Source organism: Zalophus californianus, chromosome 10 (genome assembly GCF_009762305.2).
Source record: "Zalophus californianus isolate mZalCal1 chromosome 10, mZalCal1.pri.v2, whole genome shotgun sequence".
In the NCBI taxonomy this organism is placed as follows: Eukaryota; Metazoa; Chordata; class Mammalia; order Carnivora; family Otariidae; genus Zalophus; species Zalophus californianus.
The window spans coordinates 109,659,041-109,677,079 of record NC_045604.1 but is presented as its reverse complement, the minus strand read 5'-3'; the positions used below and the strand labels follow the sequence as shown (position 1 = coordinate 109,677,079).

At 48.8% G+C, this 18,039-nt stretch overlaps 1 protein-coding gene across 4 annotated transcripts; it reads left to right on the top strand.

Annotated features, from left to right (window-relative positions):
- The first annotated feature begins 2,835 nt into the window (after positions 1–2,835).
- On the top strand, positions 2,836–17,947 carry ZNF12 (zinc finger protein 12). 4 transcript variants are annotated; one of them, XM_027612952.2, is made up of 6 exons: positions 2,836–3,140; positions 4,079–4,143; positions 9,733–9,834; positions 9,930–10,056; positions 10,307–10,402; positions 14,097–17,947. In XM_027612952.2, exons 2-6 carry the CDS (start codon positions 4,129–4,131, stop codon positions 15,947–15,949), a joined length of 2,193 nt encoding a protein of 730 aa, XP_027468753.1. In that variant the 5' UTR covers positions 2,836–3,140; positions 4,079–4,128; the 3' UTR covers positions 15,950–17,947. The 4 variants fall into 4 exon arrangements, with proteins under 4 accessions (XP_027468753.1, XP_027468755.1, XP_027468754.1 ...); XM_027612954.2 differs by having other exon boundaries at positions 2,836–3,264; XM_027612953.2 differs by lacking the exon at positions 9,733–9,834.
- Positions 17,948–18,039: the final 92 nt, after the last annotated feature.

Here is an 18,039-nt window from a genome sequence, read left to right as displayed (position 1 = left end):
CTTAATGGGGTTGTGATCATTCAGCTACACTTCTTAACTTTGAAAAATAATCCTGAGTTATTTTTCATGCAGAAAAATAAATAGAAGAAAAAATAGAAGACAAGGTGGATCCTGAGCTTGTGTCTCAAAGCAGGAAACAAGGAGAAGATATTGAGGGAGAAAAGGGGGAAAAAGGAAGATAGTGCTCTGGGGACCTAGATAATAATCTGAAATTCACAATGAAGGCAAGGTGACTCAGCAAGATTATGCATTCCAGGCAATGGTCCATGGCAAGCAGACCCACAGGTGCAAGGGAGCACACGGTGTTCATTATTTTAATTATAGTAGGAGTCCTTTTCACAATCTCCAATTCCAGTTTTCTGTGGTAGAAGGAAAACCTAGAGTGTGGGATGAAACAGAACAACTGAAAAGAAATGAAGGTTTTGGAGAACTTTCTGAGAAACACAGTAAGATAGGAGGAGCTAAAGCTGTCAAATAAGATAAGCATGGAGAAGAAAGAGCTAATTACATTAATGCTGAATATTGGAGGAAACCATCTTGGGAGATGGTAGCACCAGAGAATCCTGGGACTGTCCCAAATACCAAGCTTCAGTGTCCTCAGGATGCATCAACCTCCTGGCACTAGATGCATATCACCAGTCAGGAAGCTCACCTGAGCTTGGTGACCAGATGTTTTTATTGGGCTTTCATAATGCAAGTGTGATTAATTCAATCATTGGCCATATATTGAACTCAAACTCCAGCTCCCTTCCTTCCCGCAGAGATTGGGCTGATATCAAGTGGTTCATAGCCCCAACCCTGTTGGTATTCCTGGTATGGCTGGCCCCTATTCTGACTTACCTTGTTAGCACAAACTCAGGTTTGGTCCAAGGGGCCCACTGTGAGTAACAAACACTCCTATCACTCAGGAAATTCCAAAGATTTAGAGGCTCTCTCCAGGGAACCAGGGAGAAGGATCAGACAAATTATTTACACAACACATTGGCTATGGTCAGGAGTCTGGCAGAACTCAGGTGGTCAGGAAGGTAAACATTTTGGGACAGATCTATCACAGGAGATATTGGAGAAGTTGAACAAATAAGGATTGAAATAATGGGGTGCTCATGGGGATTTGGAAAACCCTAGGAGATGTGAGAAATTTAGGAGATGAACACAGCTCTCTATATAGGAGCAGCTAATGAGAATGAGCAACTGAATTAAGAGAAGCCAAAGGAAAAATGTGTGTGTGTGTGTGTGTGTGTGTGTGTGTGTGTGTGTGTGTGTGTTGGGGTGGGGGTGCAGTTCTGATAAATGAGATGAACTGATAAGCATGGAGCAATTTCAGAAAGTGAAACCACCAAGGTCAGAAGAGCCACAGGGACATCAGCATCTAACTACAGCAGCTCTAGGAGAGGGATGGCATTCAGAAGTGGGACATGGTCGATGGACTGAGAGCGGCAGAGAGACCAGAGTCCGCAGACATGGAAACAAAGAGGAGAAACAGTCTGATGGCTTGGAAACAGATATAACTTATGAGACACCTAGGAATTAAAATGTATATTTAAGAAGCTCTAGGTCTCTGCAAGATGGCAGGTAAAGGCAGATTAAGAAACAGCTCAAATGAGAAAAGACCTGAATGAAAAGACACAAGACGCAGGACGATGGCTGCAAACAATAAAGCAATAACAAACAGGCAAGAAAGCAGATGGTCAGGTGACTGATGACAGGGTGAGAACTGGGAGCATTTGGGAACATTGGAGCAGAACATTGTGGTATCAGCCCAGATACCTAGAGAAACTGAGATCATAACCGATCCAGTTGAAGAGAAGGGGAAGCCAAGGCTGCTGAGAAGGGGGTGAAGCTTAAGAGACTTGGAGGACAAAGAGATGGACCAGCTGAGAAAGTGGGAGAGGCTGGAGGCCACTGAAGGCTGAGAAGGAATCTAGGGAGCTGCTTTGGAAATGTGAGCTGATGGCAGAAGGATGTGTGACTCCCTGAGGAGGGAATGTCAGGAACAAAAGAAGAATACAGAAGAGTCAGAGCAGCCAAGCTTCTGGAACCAAAGAGCAACCAGGGCTATATGTGGCCGCTGCGTGGAGGTTAGGAGGCAGCGGCAGCGGAAGTTAAGGCACACAGCGGAGGAGCAGCGGACTTCCTGGGGAAACAGAAGTGTTGGAAGAACTCCAATGCCTGGAGTTGGAAAAGTAGGGGAGTGACAGGGACCGAGGGTGTGATGTGATAACAACTTACAGAGAGTGGATCTGAGGGGGGAGATGGAAAAATGGCACCGCACTGGGCATCCAGAATTTCGTGTGAGGAAGAAAAGCTGATTCTACAGAACTTCAGAAGCCAAGTGGGACGTCTGGACTATGGTGACTGGCAGACGGAACCGCCGCGGGGTTCTGGGGTGATTTAAGACTGACCGACAAACAAGAGGGAGCTGCTTTGTGAAGAGGAAACAGTGAGAAAACTAGAAAGAAATGGTAGGAGTGACACAGGAAGAGTCCCGCAAGCAACTCAAGGGCACCTGTCTCCACATTCCAGAGCTACTCCCATTCCCTCAGCTTCTCCCTCAACAGGCAGCCACACACCCTCCACAGCTACTCCCGTCCTTCATAAGGTGGGATTGTCTTTCTTTTTCCTTTTTTGTTTTTTTTGAAGAATGGATTTTTCGAGACGTCCCCTAACATTTGGGCGCTTGGACTCACGGGAAACAGAGTCCCAGTATTTGTCGGGCTTCCCGGGTGGGCTCCGGCAGGCGCACCGCCGCCGCCGGCCTGCGCATGTGCAGCTCGGCCTGTGTGCGTGTTCGCGCACGCGCAGTGCCGCCGCGCTGCCCTCGCTTCCTGTCCGAGCCCAGGTCACCGCTCGCCGTGGTTCCCAGGCTTCGGCCTCCGCCGGGCGAGGATCCCGGGGCCTGCGGGTTACACGCCGACCGGCCGGGCCGGCACCCAGCGGGCGCGGGTCCGCGCGGGCCGGGCGGAGGTTCGAGCGGGGACCCCCCCCCAAGCACGAGCCCCGGAGCCCGCGGGCTGGGCCGGAGGGGCCGGGCGGGCGGCGGCGGCGCAGGGCGGCGAGGCCAGGGCCCGGCCTGTCTGCGACTGCGGGACGGCGAGGCCCCGGGCGGCCAATTCGGGCCCCGAGAGGGTCGTCGGCCCGAAGTGAGTTTGTCCCGTAGGCCCAGAACCGGCTCCCCGGGAACGGCGGCCCCGGGAGGCGGAGGAGGAGCAGCTCCCGTCCCGGAGCCTTCGGGAGCCTTGGGGCAGCTCGGCGGGTCCCGACGGGGTAGGTCGGGCGTTTGTGGATCTTCCGGGCGGCGAGAGGGCGCGAGCGGCTGGCCTGGGAGGGATGGGCGCTCCCTGGGACTCGGGACTCGTGGGACCCAGGTTTCCCGGGGGCGCAGGGGACCCGCGCCTCCCCCCACACCCGACACGCCTTGCTCCCTCGGCTTCTCTGTCCAGCTTCCCGACGCGTCTCTAAGCGCTCAGTAGTGTCTGCTGACCGCACTGGGTTGTGCCCTGAGGCATCCCACAGCGTAGCGCCGGACCAGTGTGCGAGGTCCAGGTGCTGCTGCCTAGGTTGACAGGACATTGGGTCGGAGAAGGGAGGTGGCTTGTCCAGGGTGACGAGGTCTGTGGGTGGGCTTGCTCACAGGACTCAGCTCCGGGGCCGGTGTTCTGTCCGCCCTGTTAAGTTTAAGTCAAAGTGAGTTTCTTAACAAAAGATCCTTTTGAGCGGCACATTTAAGTTTGAACAAATAATTCGAAGACAGCCATGCTTGAGCACATATGTTTACTCAGAGCATCCTGTTCTGATCTTAAGTAGTTAAAAGGGGTAGTAAGAAAATAGAGTGTAACAGACTTTCTTGTTTTATATTTAATGATGGAGGATTATTTCAGTAGGATTCAGGTTCGTTAACTACTGAGCAACATCAGTCAGGTGGGAGTTAAAGACAGGTGGGTGCTCCCTCATTCTTCCGGTTAATTCTGAAGATTTAAAGGGACAGTGTCACAGTGTCTTTCATGGAACTTTCCAGGAGGGTACTTCCTCGGCAGTCCAAATCTCACATAGCTTCATTGCTTCTCTTTTCTTTCCCCAGGTCAGCCTCCACTTTCACTGTCCTCCCCGTTTTTCCAAGAGTGGCAGAAAATGAGTAAATCTGTGGTAAGTGTTTCTGTGTATGTGTTTATTCCCCACTTGCTTTTATAATATATCTTAAGAGATGAGTAATTCACACTTTAAAGTGGGAATGGGAAGGTAGAAACAGAAAAGAGACGTGGGTGGACAAAGCGCGGAGGACCAGCGAGGCAGCAGGCACTCCTGTCACGTCTATTTGTGTCGACAGCACGATTCGTCAGAGCCCGTAAAGCCATAGTACAGGCGCTGCTCGGGGGCTTGACATTCGTTGCAAAAAAAAATGACAAATACCGTTCAGGACTTTACACTGACCTGCCGAAACAGTTTTGTTTTCTCGCGCATCTTGCGATTTCTTTGGCCCTATCGCTGTAATGGTGAACAGGCTTCCCGAGTGGCCGCACCTAAACCATGGCCATTGGTACCTTGTGCCTCCTGTGAGCAAGGTACACTGTCCAGGGAGCACCCAGTGTATAGAATTTCTCTGGTAATTAAGACGTCGTCCTGTAAATGCATTGTTCTTACTGATCGAGCCGAGGGTGGGACGAGGAAGCTCTGGAGGAATGGCCTTCCCACCGTCTACTAAGTCTCGATAAATAGTTCTCTCTGATTGTCTGGGCTGCATCTCAGACTGGGCAGTGACGCCTCTGGAGGAGATGGCTGATTTCCCACTCACGTTGTATCCCACGGCCTGTGGTCCCCTGCTTAACCTGGGAGCCCCTCCTTGCCTTGGGCCACTTGCCACCATTCCCATCTGCAGAATTGGCTGTGTTGGTGTCAGTGACGAGTCTCTCCTGTCTCTTCCTGACTGCTTCCTGTGCCCTGTTCATGTGTTGTTTCCTGCACCCCGGCTCAGGACTTTTATACCCGGCGGATCTCCCCCTCCCGTGTTCTGAACCGCCCGCTCTGTCGGTTCTCCCACGCGGACCGGATGCCACTGCCCGGCCACCTGCATGCGCTTCTGGGGAGGCTGTCCAAAGGACACCTCAGCTTCATAGGCCCAGTAGATCCAAAAGTAATTTGCAGCGCCCCGCCTCTGCCTTCTGCTCTCGTCCCCGTCATCTCTCTGTTCCGTTGTCCAGCCTGTCGCTCTGTCCCGAACGATGGGATTCATTCTCCTCTCTTTCTCCTGTGTTACCACATTTGCGTGTTCCTGTTGTTGTTGTGGTCTTCATCCCCTTCCTGCTCCCATTAAATTAGCTCATTCTTTCATCCGTGGACCGTTACAAAACTTCCCTTCTGTGCTCCATCTTTCCTCCACGGGCTCAAGCGTATTTTCCACGTTGAGCATTTCTCCAAAAATGCTTCCTTTTCCCATCCCTTGCTCTCTTGCTTTTGGTAATGTGAATCGCATCATTTTGCTGCCATGTGGAAAGCGCTTCAGAGGGTCCCTGAGTGGCAGGAAATCCTGGGGTGTGGGGGGAGTCTAGGGGCTCCAGCTTGTCAGACACAGAAAAGGAATATGGCCTGGGATGTTCCACCTGATCCTAGGCCCCATACTGCGTTGGTGGGCTTGGATTTGTTCTTAATCACAAGTGAGGTTAAGTATACTTTCACATGTTGGAAGCTGTTTCTTGTTTCTTTTTTTTTTTTTTAATGCGTAGACTTATTTTTGAGAGCAGTGTGAGTTTATAGGAAAACTGAGCAGTCAGTATAGAGGTGCCGTTAACCGCCCCCGGGTCTCAGTTCCCCTGTTGCCCTGTTGTGAGCATCTTACGTTAGTGTGGTACATTGTTTCAGTGTATGGGTGGGTAGTGACAGGTTATTATCTGAAGCCCATAGTTGATGTTAGAGGTCACACTTTGTGTGGTTCAGGCCTTGACATCTGTATAGTGGTGTGTGTCTGCCATGACAGTACCATACGGAACACATTTACTGCCCTAAAAGTTCCCTGGGCACCCCTCTCCCTCCCTCCCCCGTCCCTGACAACTACCCGTCTTTGCACTGTGTATAGTTTTGCCCTTTCCAGAAGGTCCATGAACAATATGGGCCTGAACCCTTTGGGTTCACTTATACGTGAATTTTTTTCAATAAATAAAGCTTGGCACCATAAAGGTATATTCCTAATATTTTTTTTTCTCCAGCTTACTGTATTGTAAGAATACAATTTATGATAGACGTAACATACAGAATATGTATCAATCGACTCTTTATGTTATTGGTAAGGCTTCTGGTCAGCAGGACATTGTTAGTCATTAATTTGGTGGGGGGGGAGTCAAAAGTTGCAGTGGACTTTTAACTATGGGGGTCAGTTTCCCTAACCCCCGCATTGTACAAGGGAATCCATACAGCCTGTAGCTTTTTCAGACAGGCCCGTTTCGGTTTTTGTGTGAAGTGCCCACTCATGCCCACTGCCAGGCTTTTTCTGTCACAGTCCTGTTTTGTTTTGCTTTTCTTATTGACTTACAAAATAGTCTTAAATGTTTATACATTTTTCCTGTTTGGATCACGCCAGTAAACATTTTCTTCCAAGCTTTTTTATTTTTTTACTTTATTTTCCAGCATTACCATTTCATACAGAGAGAGAGGGAACACAAGCAGGGGGAGTGGGAGAGGGAGAAGCAGGCTTCCTGCGGAGCAGGGAGCCCGATGCGGGGCTTGATCTCAGCACCCTGGGATTATGGCCAGAGCTGAAGGCAGATGCTTAACGACTGAGCCACCCAGGCGCCCCTACCGTTTCATTCTTTAATGTTTTCAATTTGACGAGTTGAATACGTAGGAGCACGGTTGTGTGGGTAGGAGTCCTCAGCCAGCGCTGGAGCCACAGCCTGGCCCAAGGACCGTCGGTGGTGGCGAGTGGGGCGGAGTTCGCGCTTTCAGGCTTCCCTCTCATTTCTGTGCCTCTGTTTTCCTCTGCTGGCTCTGGAGGGCGGCCGCGGCCACTCTCCCTGGGTGGGCCACGTCGTGGTGTGCTGACTTCTCAGCTCTGGAGGCCTCGGGTGTCTGAGCATGTCTTTTCTCCTGGATGTTTGGGAGGACTCTGGCTTGGTGGGGCCCGTGGACTGCAGGCTTCAGGTCCTGGCGATGCGTGTCTGGGACACACACAGGTGGCTATGGCCCTTTGCACGTGAGTCTTTGTCTACAGTCCTCCGAGGGCCTCGCTTCCTCTCTCAGCTTTTACTGATGCGATGGCACGGCAGGGGAGAGAGCAGTGCTTCTGCCTCGGAAGGCTTCTGACAACGGGGCAGATAGAGGTGCTCACAGTCTTCTCGCTCACGCTTCCGATGGTCGGACTTGTGTGGAAATGCATAGCCAGCTCGGAGTTCCTGACAACGAAGCTGTGTCTGGAATATTAATTGTACTGAGTGTTCTTTTAAGACATTGGGGGTTGTTCCCTTTTGAAACTCACCTGAAATCCCTAAATAGCTGCAGTTGTGGCTGGTTTCTTAATTTGTTAACCAGGTTTTCTGAAACCCATTTTCTTCGAGTTTCAAATGCTTGTAAAGCTGCTTGTTTAAAGCCCGAGAAAGAACAATACGGTTTTCTCCTCCCTTTGCATGTAAACGTGACTTGGGCAAACTACTCAGACCCATCAGAAAAGAGAAAATCAGTTTGGAACTTTCACAGTCATGCTGGTTTTAAGCAGCAATAGTGCATGTATTTTATGTGCATTATAAACAATAAAAACTATCATTTTTTCTTAATGTGTATTTTTTCCTAATAAGGCAAAAATACAAGCATTAAAATCCCTGCAAATTGTACATTTTGTGAAGTTACAGATGGCAAAACCAGAAGTTGAAATAAGATGTACGTTGTTCTATTTATGTATTACAACTAAACGACTTCCTTTTTTAAGATTTTATTTATTTGACAGAGACACAGCGAGAGAGGGAACACAAGCAGGGGGAGTGGGAGAGGGAGAAGCAGGCTTCCCGCAGAGCAGGGAGCCCGACGCGGGGCTCGATCCCAGGACCCTGGGATCATGACCTGAGCCGAAGGCAGATGCTTAACGACTGAGCCACCCAGGTGCCCCTAAACAACTTCCTTTTTCCATCCCTTGCTCTTTTGCTTTTGGTAATGACTTCTAACATGAGAACTTGTGGGCCCGGTCTTCATCAAGGTGGCCATAGTCTTGGCTGTGGATGTCTGAGTGAAGGATGGGCAGATCTTCTGGAAGACCTGCTCACCTGCTCTCCCAGGCCATCTCTTCACGGGCTGGGCTGGGGCAGTTCTGCACAGACTGGTCTAGATTGGGCAGGAACCACTTGTAACACCACTCTGTGCCCCCTCCCCCCGCCCCCAGCAGTTGGTGCTCTGAGCCCAGCTCCTTTACCCTTCCCAGGCCAGCAAAGCCTGGTCCCTGGACGTCCCCGCACCTGGAGCATGGGAGAATAACACGGTCAGGTAGCCAGGCATCTCAGGGAATCTTGCCAACAGGACATATCCTGCACTCTTCGATTGTTCCGCATAAACAAGCTAAGATTTCGGTCAATGTCAGGAGTTTGTGGTCCTCTCCAATGGCCCCTGAGTATGACACGGCCTTTCCCTTCACTGCCATCCCCACCACTCCTCACTCTGTGTTTTGTCAGAATCTCTGGGGCCTTTTTGTTAACGCACTGATGCTGTTTTAGAATCCTTCCTTGGCAATTGCATAAACTTGACAGCTGCATTACATTTAGTTACTTACGCTTCTGTTTTTTCTGATTACTTTCTGTCCTTATTTGGAAAGAGTGATAAGACGCATAAGGGATGGTCAACCGGTAATACATAGGTGTCATTGAGAAGTGTGTATTATGTCCAGAGAACTTTGCTAAGTGCTTTCCATGGATTAGCCCATTTTGATGCTGGTATTACAGGACATGATCGGCACCACTATTACCTTTATTTTAGAGGTACTGATACAGCGGGACGGTTGTAACGATTGGTGTATTTGAGTGGGGCAGTTTATTCAGAAGATCCACGTTTAAAGGTCTGGTTTGGGCAGTTTCTGGGTCTGTTGTGAGTTGTTTGCCCCTCTTCAGGACCGTGCTCCTGCCCTCCTGGAATGGGTAAATGGGAAGAAGGGGGCTTCCAGGTTACCCAGCTGGGAATTAGGAACAGCCGAACCATGCCATTACTGACAATTCCCGTGGCAGCTTGGTCAGACTTGTGTAGGCTTACCTTGCAATAAAATACACAGCTGGGATGTCCGTTGCCAGGCTTGCTTGTTGCTTTGGCAGTTGTGGCCAGTATCACAGGTCAGCGCCTTCTGTAAGCTGTAGGAGGAACAGGTGTGACACAGGGCTAGCAATTGAATTTTAGGCTGTTGAGTTTGGATCTGGGACATGTCTGGAGTTTAGGAGAGAAGTCTGGGTGGCTGGTATACGTTTGGGACATGTTGACACATAGATGGGAATTAAAGCCATGAGGTCCGGCGGGATCATAGCAGGGTGCAGCCAGCCAAGAGTAAAGGACCAGAAACAGAGCCCCGGGCCCTCCAACTTGAGGATGACTTGGAGAACACGGGAGCCAGCAAAGGAGACAGAAGGAGCAGTGCGAGAGGTCAGAGGAGAGCCAACATTGGTAATGCTCTGGAAGCAAAAAGGAGCAAAGTGCATCCCGTGTTTCTGCGAGTGCCCCTCAGGCCTGCACTCCTCGGGGCCGGAGCTGCACTGCGTCTGCTGGTCTTGGTGTCCCCAGCAGCCACGCGTGTTCCTGGCTTATAGTGCAAGACTGGGTGTGCCAAACGAACTCATCCTGGTGTATTTCTGGAATGTTCATTTTCTTCCCACGATGAAGAAGGTACACATGTTTATAGTTAACTTGACCGTGAGCTTGGTAGGCTCTTGTCCTCGTCTGCCTTCACCTCATCCAGTTCCGATCTGGTGCTGTTCCAGGGGCCAGTGTCATTCAGGGATGTGGCCGTGGACTTCACCCAGGAGGAGTGGCAGCAGCTGGAGCCCGAGCAGAAGACCACGTACCGGGATGTGATGCTGGAGAACTACAGCCATCTCGTCTCCGTGGGTGAGGAGAGCCTGCTTTCTCGATTGCTAGATACATGGGGTTTCCCTCAAATGTTACTGACTCTAACTTTGAGCTTGATGGGACAAATGTGAGTGGTCTGTTTTGGGTACCAGGCAGGGCATTTTGGTCTTCACCTCCCCAGTGAAAGGTTCTAATTGTGGTGCTGGTCGTGAGGCAGCACCGTCCTCAGACAATAGAGACCCAGCAGCCCAGCAGTCAGGCTCAAGTTCTCTTTCGTTTCTGTTAACAGGCTGTCACATTATCAAACCGGAAGTTATCATCAAGTTGGAGCAAGGAGAAGAGCCATGGATAGTAGAAGGAGCATTCCTACCACAGAGTTACCCAGGTGTGTTAGTGCAGGCAGTGCGGAGACTGGTAACTTGGAAGTGTTTTTCCCAGGAATTGTTAATGGGAAACCTGTAGACGGGACTCCAAACAGTCACCCGTGTGCTACCCGAGTCCCACTCCCAGCTCTTTCTTCCTTCCTCACAAGAACCTGTGTTTGCAGAGCGTTGCCATGCGTGCCTCTCCCCGGAGCGCACGCCCAGTCACTGCCTTCCTCGCCCAAGCTTCGCCTCACGCTTGCCCCCACGGCACTTTCAGCCATCCCGTTATCGTGGATTCTGTCCGTTCTTAGGCCTTCGTAAGACGGTCATTGAAAAGTAACTGATATGACTCTTTGGTTCTTCCTGCCTTCTTTCTTCCTCTTTTCTGTGAAATGCCTCAGACTGGCTTCTCTCCCTGGTTTCACATCTCCCTTCTCCGAGGTCAGATTCCAAACCCCCAGCCTGTGCCTGAGCCAGTGAGTTGGGTTCACCTGTGGCCTGTGTGCTGCTCGTCCTTCCCACGATCCAGCCCCATCTTACATCTGGTGACGGCAGTGTCTCGGTCCCCCGCCTGCCCCCGACCCTCGTGTCCATCTTGTCTCTCACTCACCGTTCGGTCCCAGCGCTTGCCCAGCGTCCTGTCATGTCAGGCGCTCAGTGAGTGTGGTGCGCGGGAGTGAGGTCCTTTCCCTCCACCCTCCAGAAAGGGTCTCTGAAGGGTCTGCTTCCACCTTTGGTGGGTTCTGATTCCTGATTTCTTCTCAGGGCTCCTCCTGCCTCTGTCCTTAGGGTTGTTTGCCTGTTTCTTTATGCTTTGCTATCCCTGTCCTCCTGTCCGGCATCTCCTGTGGTAGCTGCCCTGCGGCCCCTCACGCTAAGTGCACTTGCAAGATGGGTTCCTCGAAGTTGCCGGTTGATCTCACAGGCGGCCCAGGAGGAGCCTTTGGTGATTCCCTGCTGCTTCCTGAGGGAGTGTACATCCCTCCTCTTCCCTGTGCTGCCTGGAAAATCAACGTTCTGTGGTTTTCCACAACTCTTGCTACACTCCACGGGGTCCTCGCTCCTAAATGTCTTCTGTTCTTGTGGTTATTGTCCCTGTCACTTTATTTCAGAGGGGCCTGCTCTGTTTGTCAGATAGCAACACGTTCTTCCAGTCTGAGCCCAGTTTTTCTACCTCTCCTTGAAGTTTTTCCTACTAGCTCTTATCATTCTTTCAGTCTGCTCCTTCTCTCTAAGTGACTCTGCCTCGGGCCATACCTTGAAAAAAGTTAGGTTTAATCAAGTAATCTGTCATTGGGTAGGATATATTTTTTGCTTCAGCTTCTTTCTTTCCTTTTTTTAAGATTTTATTTATTAGAGAGAGAGCACGAGTGGGGGGAGGCGCAGAGGGAGAAGCAGACTCCCCGCTGAGCAGGGAGCCTGATGCAGGACTCGATCCCAGGACCCTGGGATCATGACCTGAGCTGAAGGCAGCAACTTAACCGACTGAGCCACCCAGGCGCCCTTGAGCTTCTTTCTTCCCCAGATCAGTATGTAATGGGTTCTCCCTTCCTTAGTATGTAATGTGTAGTCTGCACTTGAGTATCTGAGGCGCCAGGTAGGTGAAAGAACTTTCTTGTCCGTCTGCTGAGAAATAACTTATAAGCAGTTCTGTATACGCATGCCTGGGTCACATCCCCATTTACTCTGCAGGTGCATGAAAGATACCCATAGGATTCAGATGAAGAGCAACAGCTTTGATTTCTCTTTGGGGATTCAAAGGAAATAGGGAATAGAATCGTACTTTCTAAGAGACAGGATTTGGTTAAGAAAAGAGAAGAGAGTTGCTTGGTACAATTTAAAACTCTGCCTTCACGTGGACTGTTGATGATCCGATGCACAGCTGAACCGCTGTGCTAAAGTCATTGTATGGGGGGGTAATTATTTTCAGCTTTTTCAGGGGAAATGGACCTAATTGAAGTGAGAAAGGATTTAAGAAGTTTTTGTTTTTGATGTTTAAACACGGAGACTCCCTGAGAGGTTTTGAGTAGATCCGGGCTGGAGGTCAAGTGAACTGAGTAAAGCAGTAAGAGCGTAGACTTTGAAAGTGAGCTTGGGCGTTGTTGGCACCACAGTGATCTCAGAAGACACCTATGGTGCCTGGGACGGGGATCCGTGTCTCCCAACTTGCTGCGAAGCGATGTAGTGCCGAGTGCTGGTCCCCGCCTGCACACCCAAGCTCCCCTTGGGTGTGTCAGATGACACTGTTTGCCCAACAAATAGCTTGGTTTTCCTAGAGCAGAAATTATTCTTCATAGACTCATACAAACCCAGTTTGGAAGCATACTGTGAATCCAGGTGGAAAGTGCTCTTTATCAGATGTTTCCCCCCATTTTATCTGTCGACATTTTGGCAGTGGACTCAGGGAAGCGGTAGTTTGGGGAGGACAGGGTGGGTACGGTTTCATTTGTTGTGGATGACAGAGAGTACAATAGTCAAATTCATCTAAAAACTTGGAAGATAAGTAAAAATAAAGAGCAGTTTAGGGGATCTGATTTTTAAGGTTTGTAAGTGAATGAAACCAAGAGATACTCAGGAGTGGGGAAGTCTGTTGACAGAATGAAGTGACAGCACTGTGTCAGAGGCAGGACTCGTTTAAGGAAATCACCAGGAGACCCTAAATGGAAAACTAGCTGCTGCGTTACGGAGCATGTGTTTTGTGCCAGAGGCTGCTCGGAGCACTTTATGAATTTATGTCCTCCCACGGCGACCCTATAACGTGGGTACCATTGTGTCTGCGCCGCCTGTGGGTGATCCTGAGCAACGGGTGACATAGGGACTCCCCCAGGTCACCCAGCCAGAGCACATGCTGTATTGTCCAAATAGAAACAGAGTTCCGTGGTCTGACTTCAGTTCAGGTTAAACCATAACATCAGAGAGTATTTATGAAATCTTAAACTTCTGAAGGGCTGGCATGCTCTGGTCTGTTTTATCCTTCCTGATGCACTACGGAGTTCCTGGGGCTCTCCTCCCACGTGACACAGAACCACAGGGAGTTAGAGCCCTGGCCACACAGCTGCTGCTCTAAACATGAGGAGGTTTGGGTGTGAGTGGATTTGGCCCTGCTGTGCGGAATCTGGGCAAAATAGTTCGGAAGGATCCAGGACCGTGAGAATGTTGCCACAAAAATCTCAGTAAAAGGTGATGGTGCCGCCTGAGACCGTAGTCACCTCTCCCAACTCGCTCTGCAGTGGTGTGGCGCAGAGTGCTGGTCCCCTCCCCCACACCTGATCCTCCGGGATACCTGTGCACCACTCCGCCCCGCACTGCTCCGTGTTGCCCTTCATGCACCCCGTTTGCTGTGAGTCCTTCCATATCTGCCTGTCAGCTGTTCATCCACTGTCCTCTGTCTTCCCGTCTCTGCTCCGTGTGTATATCTTACTATCTATGCCCAGTTTGGGCAAAATCTTATAAAGTAGCAAAGATCAGAGGTGCTTGTGTTTTTTCCCCTTTCCTCACCTCAGAGGTGTGTGTCTCTCTGTGTCTCTGTGTGTGCACGTGTGTGCATGTGTTTATTCCAAACCATAACAATAGGGGAAAGAAGTACACTGGGAATTATTTTCATCTGTCCATGGAGCTAGCATCTACACTAAAAGGAAACGCTTACATATGAGTCACATTCCATGTCTTATGTAGGAAGATATACAAAATTTTGTTAATTTTGCCTCTTTTTAGAAGAACTCTGGAAAGCCAATGATCTGGGAGAAAGAGTCCAGGAAAATGAAGGCAAATATTCAAGGCAAGCTGTATCCATCAGCAACAAAACCCTGATTGAAGAGAGAGGTAATGTTCTTGGTAAGACTTTTAATGTGGAAACGAACCCCGTTCCTTCAAGAAAAATGTCCTATAAGTGTGACTCATGTGAAAAGAGTTTGAAATCTATTTCAGAGTATATTAGTAGTGATGGCAGCTATGCAAGAATGAAGCCCGACGAATGTAGTGCGTGTGGGAAACCACTTCCCCACGTTAAACTTGAGAAAACTCATCCAGGAGATGAATCTTACGAATTTAATCAAAATGGGGGAGGTTATAGTCTAAATGAAGAAAGTATTTATCAGAACATTCATATTTTGGAGAAACCCTATGAATATATTGAATGCCAGAAAGCCTTTCAGAAGGATGCGGTTTTTGTTAATCACATGGAGGAGAAGCCCTATAAGTGGAATGAATCTGAAATAGCCTTTCTGCAAATGTCCAACCTCAGCGTACACCAGAGGTCTCATATGGAATTGAAGCCCTATGAATGCAGTGCATGTGGGAAATCCTTCTGTAAAAAGTCAAAGTTTATCATCCATCAGAGGACTCACACAGGAGAGAAACCTTATGAATGTAATCAGTGTGGGAAATCCTTCTGCCAGAAGGGGACCCTCACTGTCCATCAGCGCACACACACCGGGGAGAAGCCCTATGAATGTAACGAATGTGGAAAAACCTTCTACCAGAAGTTACACCTCATTCAACATCAGAGAACTCACTCAGGAGAGAAGCCCTATGAATGTAGTTACTGTGGAAAATCCTTTTGCCAGAAGACGCACCTCACACAACACCAGAGAACACATTCAGGAGAGAGACCCTACGTTTGTCACGACTGTGGAAAAACCTTCTCCCAGAAGTCTGCACTTAACGACCATCAGAAGATCCACACGGGCGTGAAACTCTACAAGTGTAACGAATGTGGGAAGTGCTTCTGCCGCAAGTCTACGCTCACCACGCATCAGAGGACGCACACCGGGGAGAAGCCGTACGAATGTAATGAGTGTGGGAAATTCTTCTCGCGGCTCTCGTACCTCACCGTGCACTACCGGACTCACTCGGGAGAGAAGCCGTACGAGTGCACCGAGTGTGGGAAGACCTTCTACCTGAACTCAGCCCTCATGAGACACCAGCGAGTGCACACCGGAGAGAAGCCGTACGAGTGCACTGAGTGCGGGAAGCTCTTCTCTCAGCTCTCGTACCTCACCATCCACCACCGGACTCACTCGGGAGTGAAGCCGTACGAGTGCACCGAGTGCGGGAAGACCTTTTACCAGAACTCAGCCCTCTGCCGACATCGGAGGATACATAAAGGAGAGAAGCCCTACGAGTGTTACATATGTGGGAAGTTCTTCTCCCAGATGTCGTACCTCACCATCCACCATCGAATTCATTCCGGAGAGAAGCCCTATGAATGTAATGAGTGTGGGAAAACCTTCTGCCAGAATTCAGCCCTTAACAGACACCAGAGGACACACACGGGGGAGAAAGCCTACGAGTGTTACGAGTGTGGCAAGTTCTTCTCTCAGATGTCGTACCTCACCATCCACCACCGGATCCACTCGGGAGAGAAGCCCTTTGAATGTAACGAGTGTGGGAAAGCCTTCTCCCGGATGTCATACCTCACAGTACACTACAGGACTCATTCCGGAGAGAAGCCCTACGAATGTAACGAGTGTGGGAAAAAATTCTACCACAAATCAGCCTTCAATAGCCATCAGAGGATTCACAGGAGAGGGAATGTGAACGTACTGGATGTGGGGAGGCTTCTCTGAGGTCAGAGAACCTTTCAGTGTGGGAGTGGGAGACGCCTGCTGACGTACGTCAGAACTCACACGGGTGTTGTGCACAAGCCTTTGTGTTACTCAGACTTGAAGCCTGAAAGTTCGCAGGGTAGAAACCACAACTGTAACAAGACCACAGGACTTGTCGGATACCAGACTCTACAGGAGTAAACATTGATACGTATTTAGAATGTGTATGCACTTCACCGTGGACTCAAACTGTTTTACACATCAGGGAATTCATACCAAGGGAAAAATCTCCCAATTTTAAGGAAGGTGGGAAACCTATTCCTTTGGAAATTATTAATATTAAATGTTATGTTTCTGATGTAGTATCAAGCTTCTTGAAAGCAAAAGTACAGACGATAAAGATACTTGTGTAAATAGAAGCTGTAAAACCAGCCGACGGTAGTCAAGGCCGCGGCACAGCAACCTCACACTCTTGCGGGAGTGGTTCCTGGGAATGTAGGACTTAACGTTCATTTGAGGGGTTTTTGGTTTGTCTGCTTTTTAGGATGCTACATTACAGGAAGTGTATGTTCAGTTTGAATCATGTTTGGAAAGCCATTGTATCATTAGAATGATTTGTAGACATGGTAAGATTGTCCATTTTAAATAGCTCCACCTTCTTAGTATCCTGATACCCTGGTACCGTCACTGAACTAACATCTGATGGTCTCAGTTACACTGCTTCTCGTACTCTTGCCCGGCATTTATAAATGTCTTTGATCATTGTTAATGAACGAAGTCTTCTGTAAAGAAGCCAATGTTTTTATAACATGTTCAGCTGTATCTGAGTCAGCAAGAGTTAGAAATCTACGCATATGATAGAAAAGTGCATAGATAATTTTAAGTTGCTAATGCCGGACTTTCCCAGTAGTAAGAAGCGCCTGTAGTACTCATTGTACTCTATACGGTAATATTTACTTAAAATATTTAAGTACCTAAGATATTCCCATTTATATCAGTTTTTTTCCATCTGTTTTATTTGGATGCTTACAGAAGTGTGCAGAGCACACATGCTATGTAATTTAGGAATTATCTGTATTTTTGATAGGATAGTATTTTTAAATATTGTGCTCTACTCCTTCCTGAATGAATGATGAATTCTTCCTGTGGGTTTGTGGCAGACACTCTTGAGTGACCCTGGTCACTCCTTACTGTTTGCTGGCAGGATCTGGGGATCCATTCCTCCTCGTGGAATGGGGGGAAAATCCTGACTAGTTTCAACCATATTGATAATCCCTTTCTCATTGCCAGCAATTGGTGTAGAATGGTCACAGGACCCAGTTCTATTCAGATAAACAAAGATATCTGACAGGTTATCTCTGGAAAAGTTTCCCTCAAAGATTCAAGAAATGAGTCCTGCAGGGTGAAGTAGAGTCTTTTGTTGAACATTGCCTTCACTGCATGTGATGCCTGGTTGTGTCTTTCAATGCTGAATTAGAATTTAAGCATGGCGGAGCAGAAAGACTGGGAGAACCTGGGACCTGGACGGTGTGGAGCCACTGAACCAACCAGCCGTGTAGCTCCCGGCCTCTGGACTGTTGCTTCTGTAGGAGGCGAAATTGACTTTGGAGCCAGTTGATTTAGTTTGCTCTGTTAGGGATAGCTGAAGATACAAAGTTACGCCTTTGTAGGAATTATGCAGTTGAGAAGTGGACTTCAGGTAAATCACTTATTTAGAAGTACTGATAGAGGTTGGTCTTATTTTCTGTAAGTTTTGATGTAAATAGTTTGAGCCGTACAAATCAACTTGAAACAATTAAATGTATGTGTTTCCTCGAATGGTTACATCATTGACCTAAGACCCCTTAGAGCCTGATAACCATGTCAGATACACCTTCCTTTTTACAACGCATGACATTAAATTTGTTTAGGTTAATTTATGTTATTCATGGATCATCTCTCCACTCTTGGTTCACAATATATGGTGTGGAGGTAAGGACCTTTGCTTTCCAGTGATCAGCCCGAGAGCCTATATTTGAATAACAGCCCTGCCCGCTGAGGTGAAATGCCGTATTTTTCATGTATTTGAATCATTCATGGAACCCATTTTTGTTGCTCAGCACTTTCCCTCC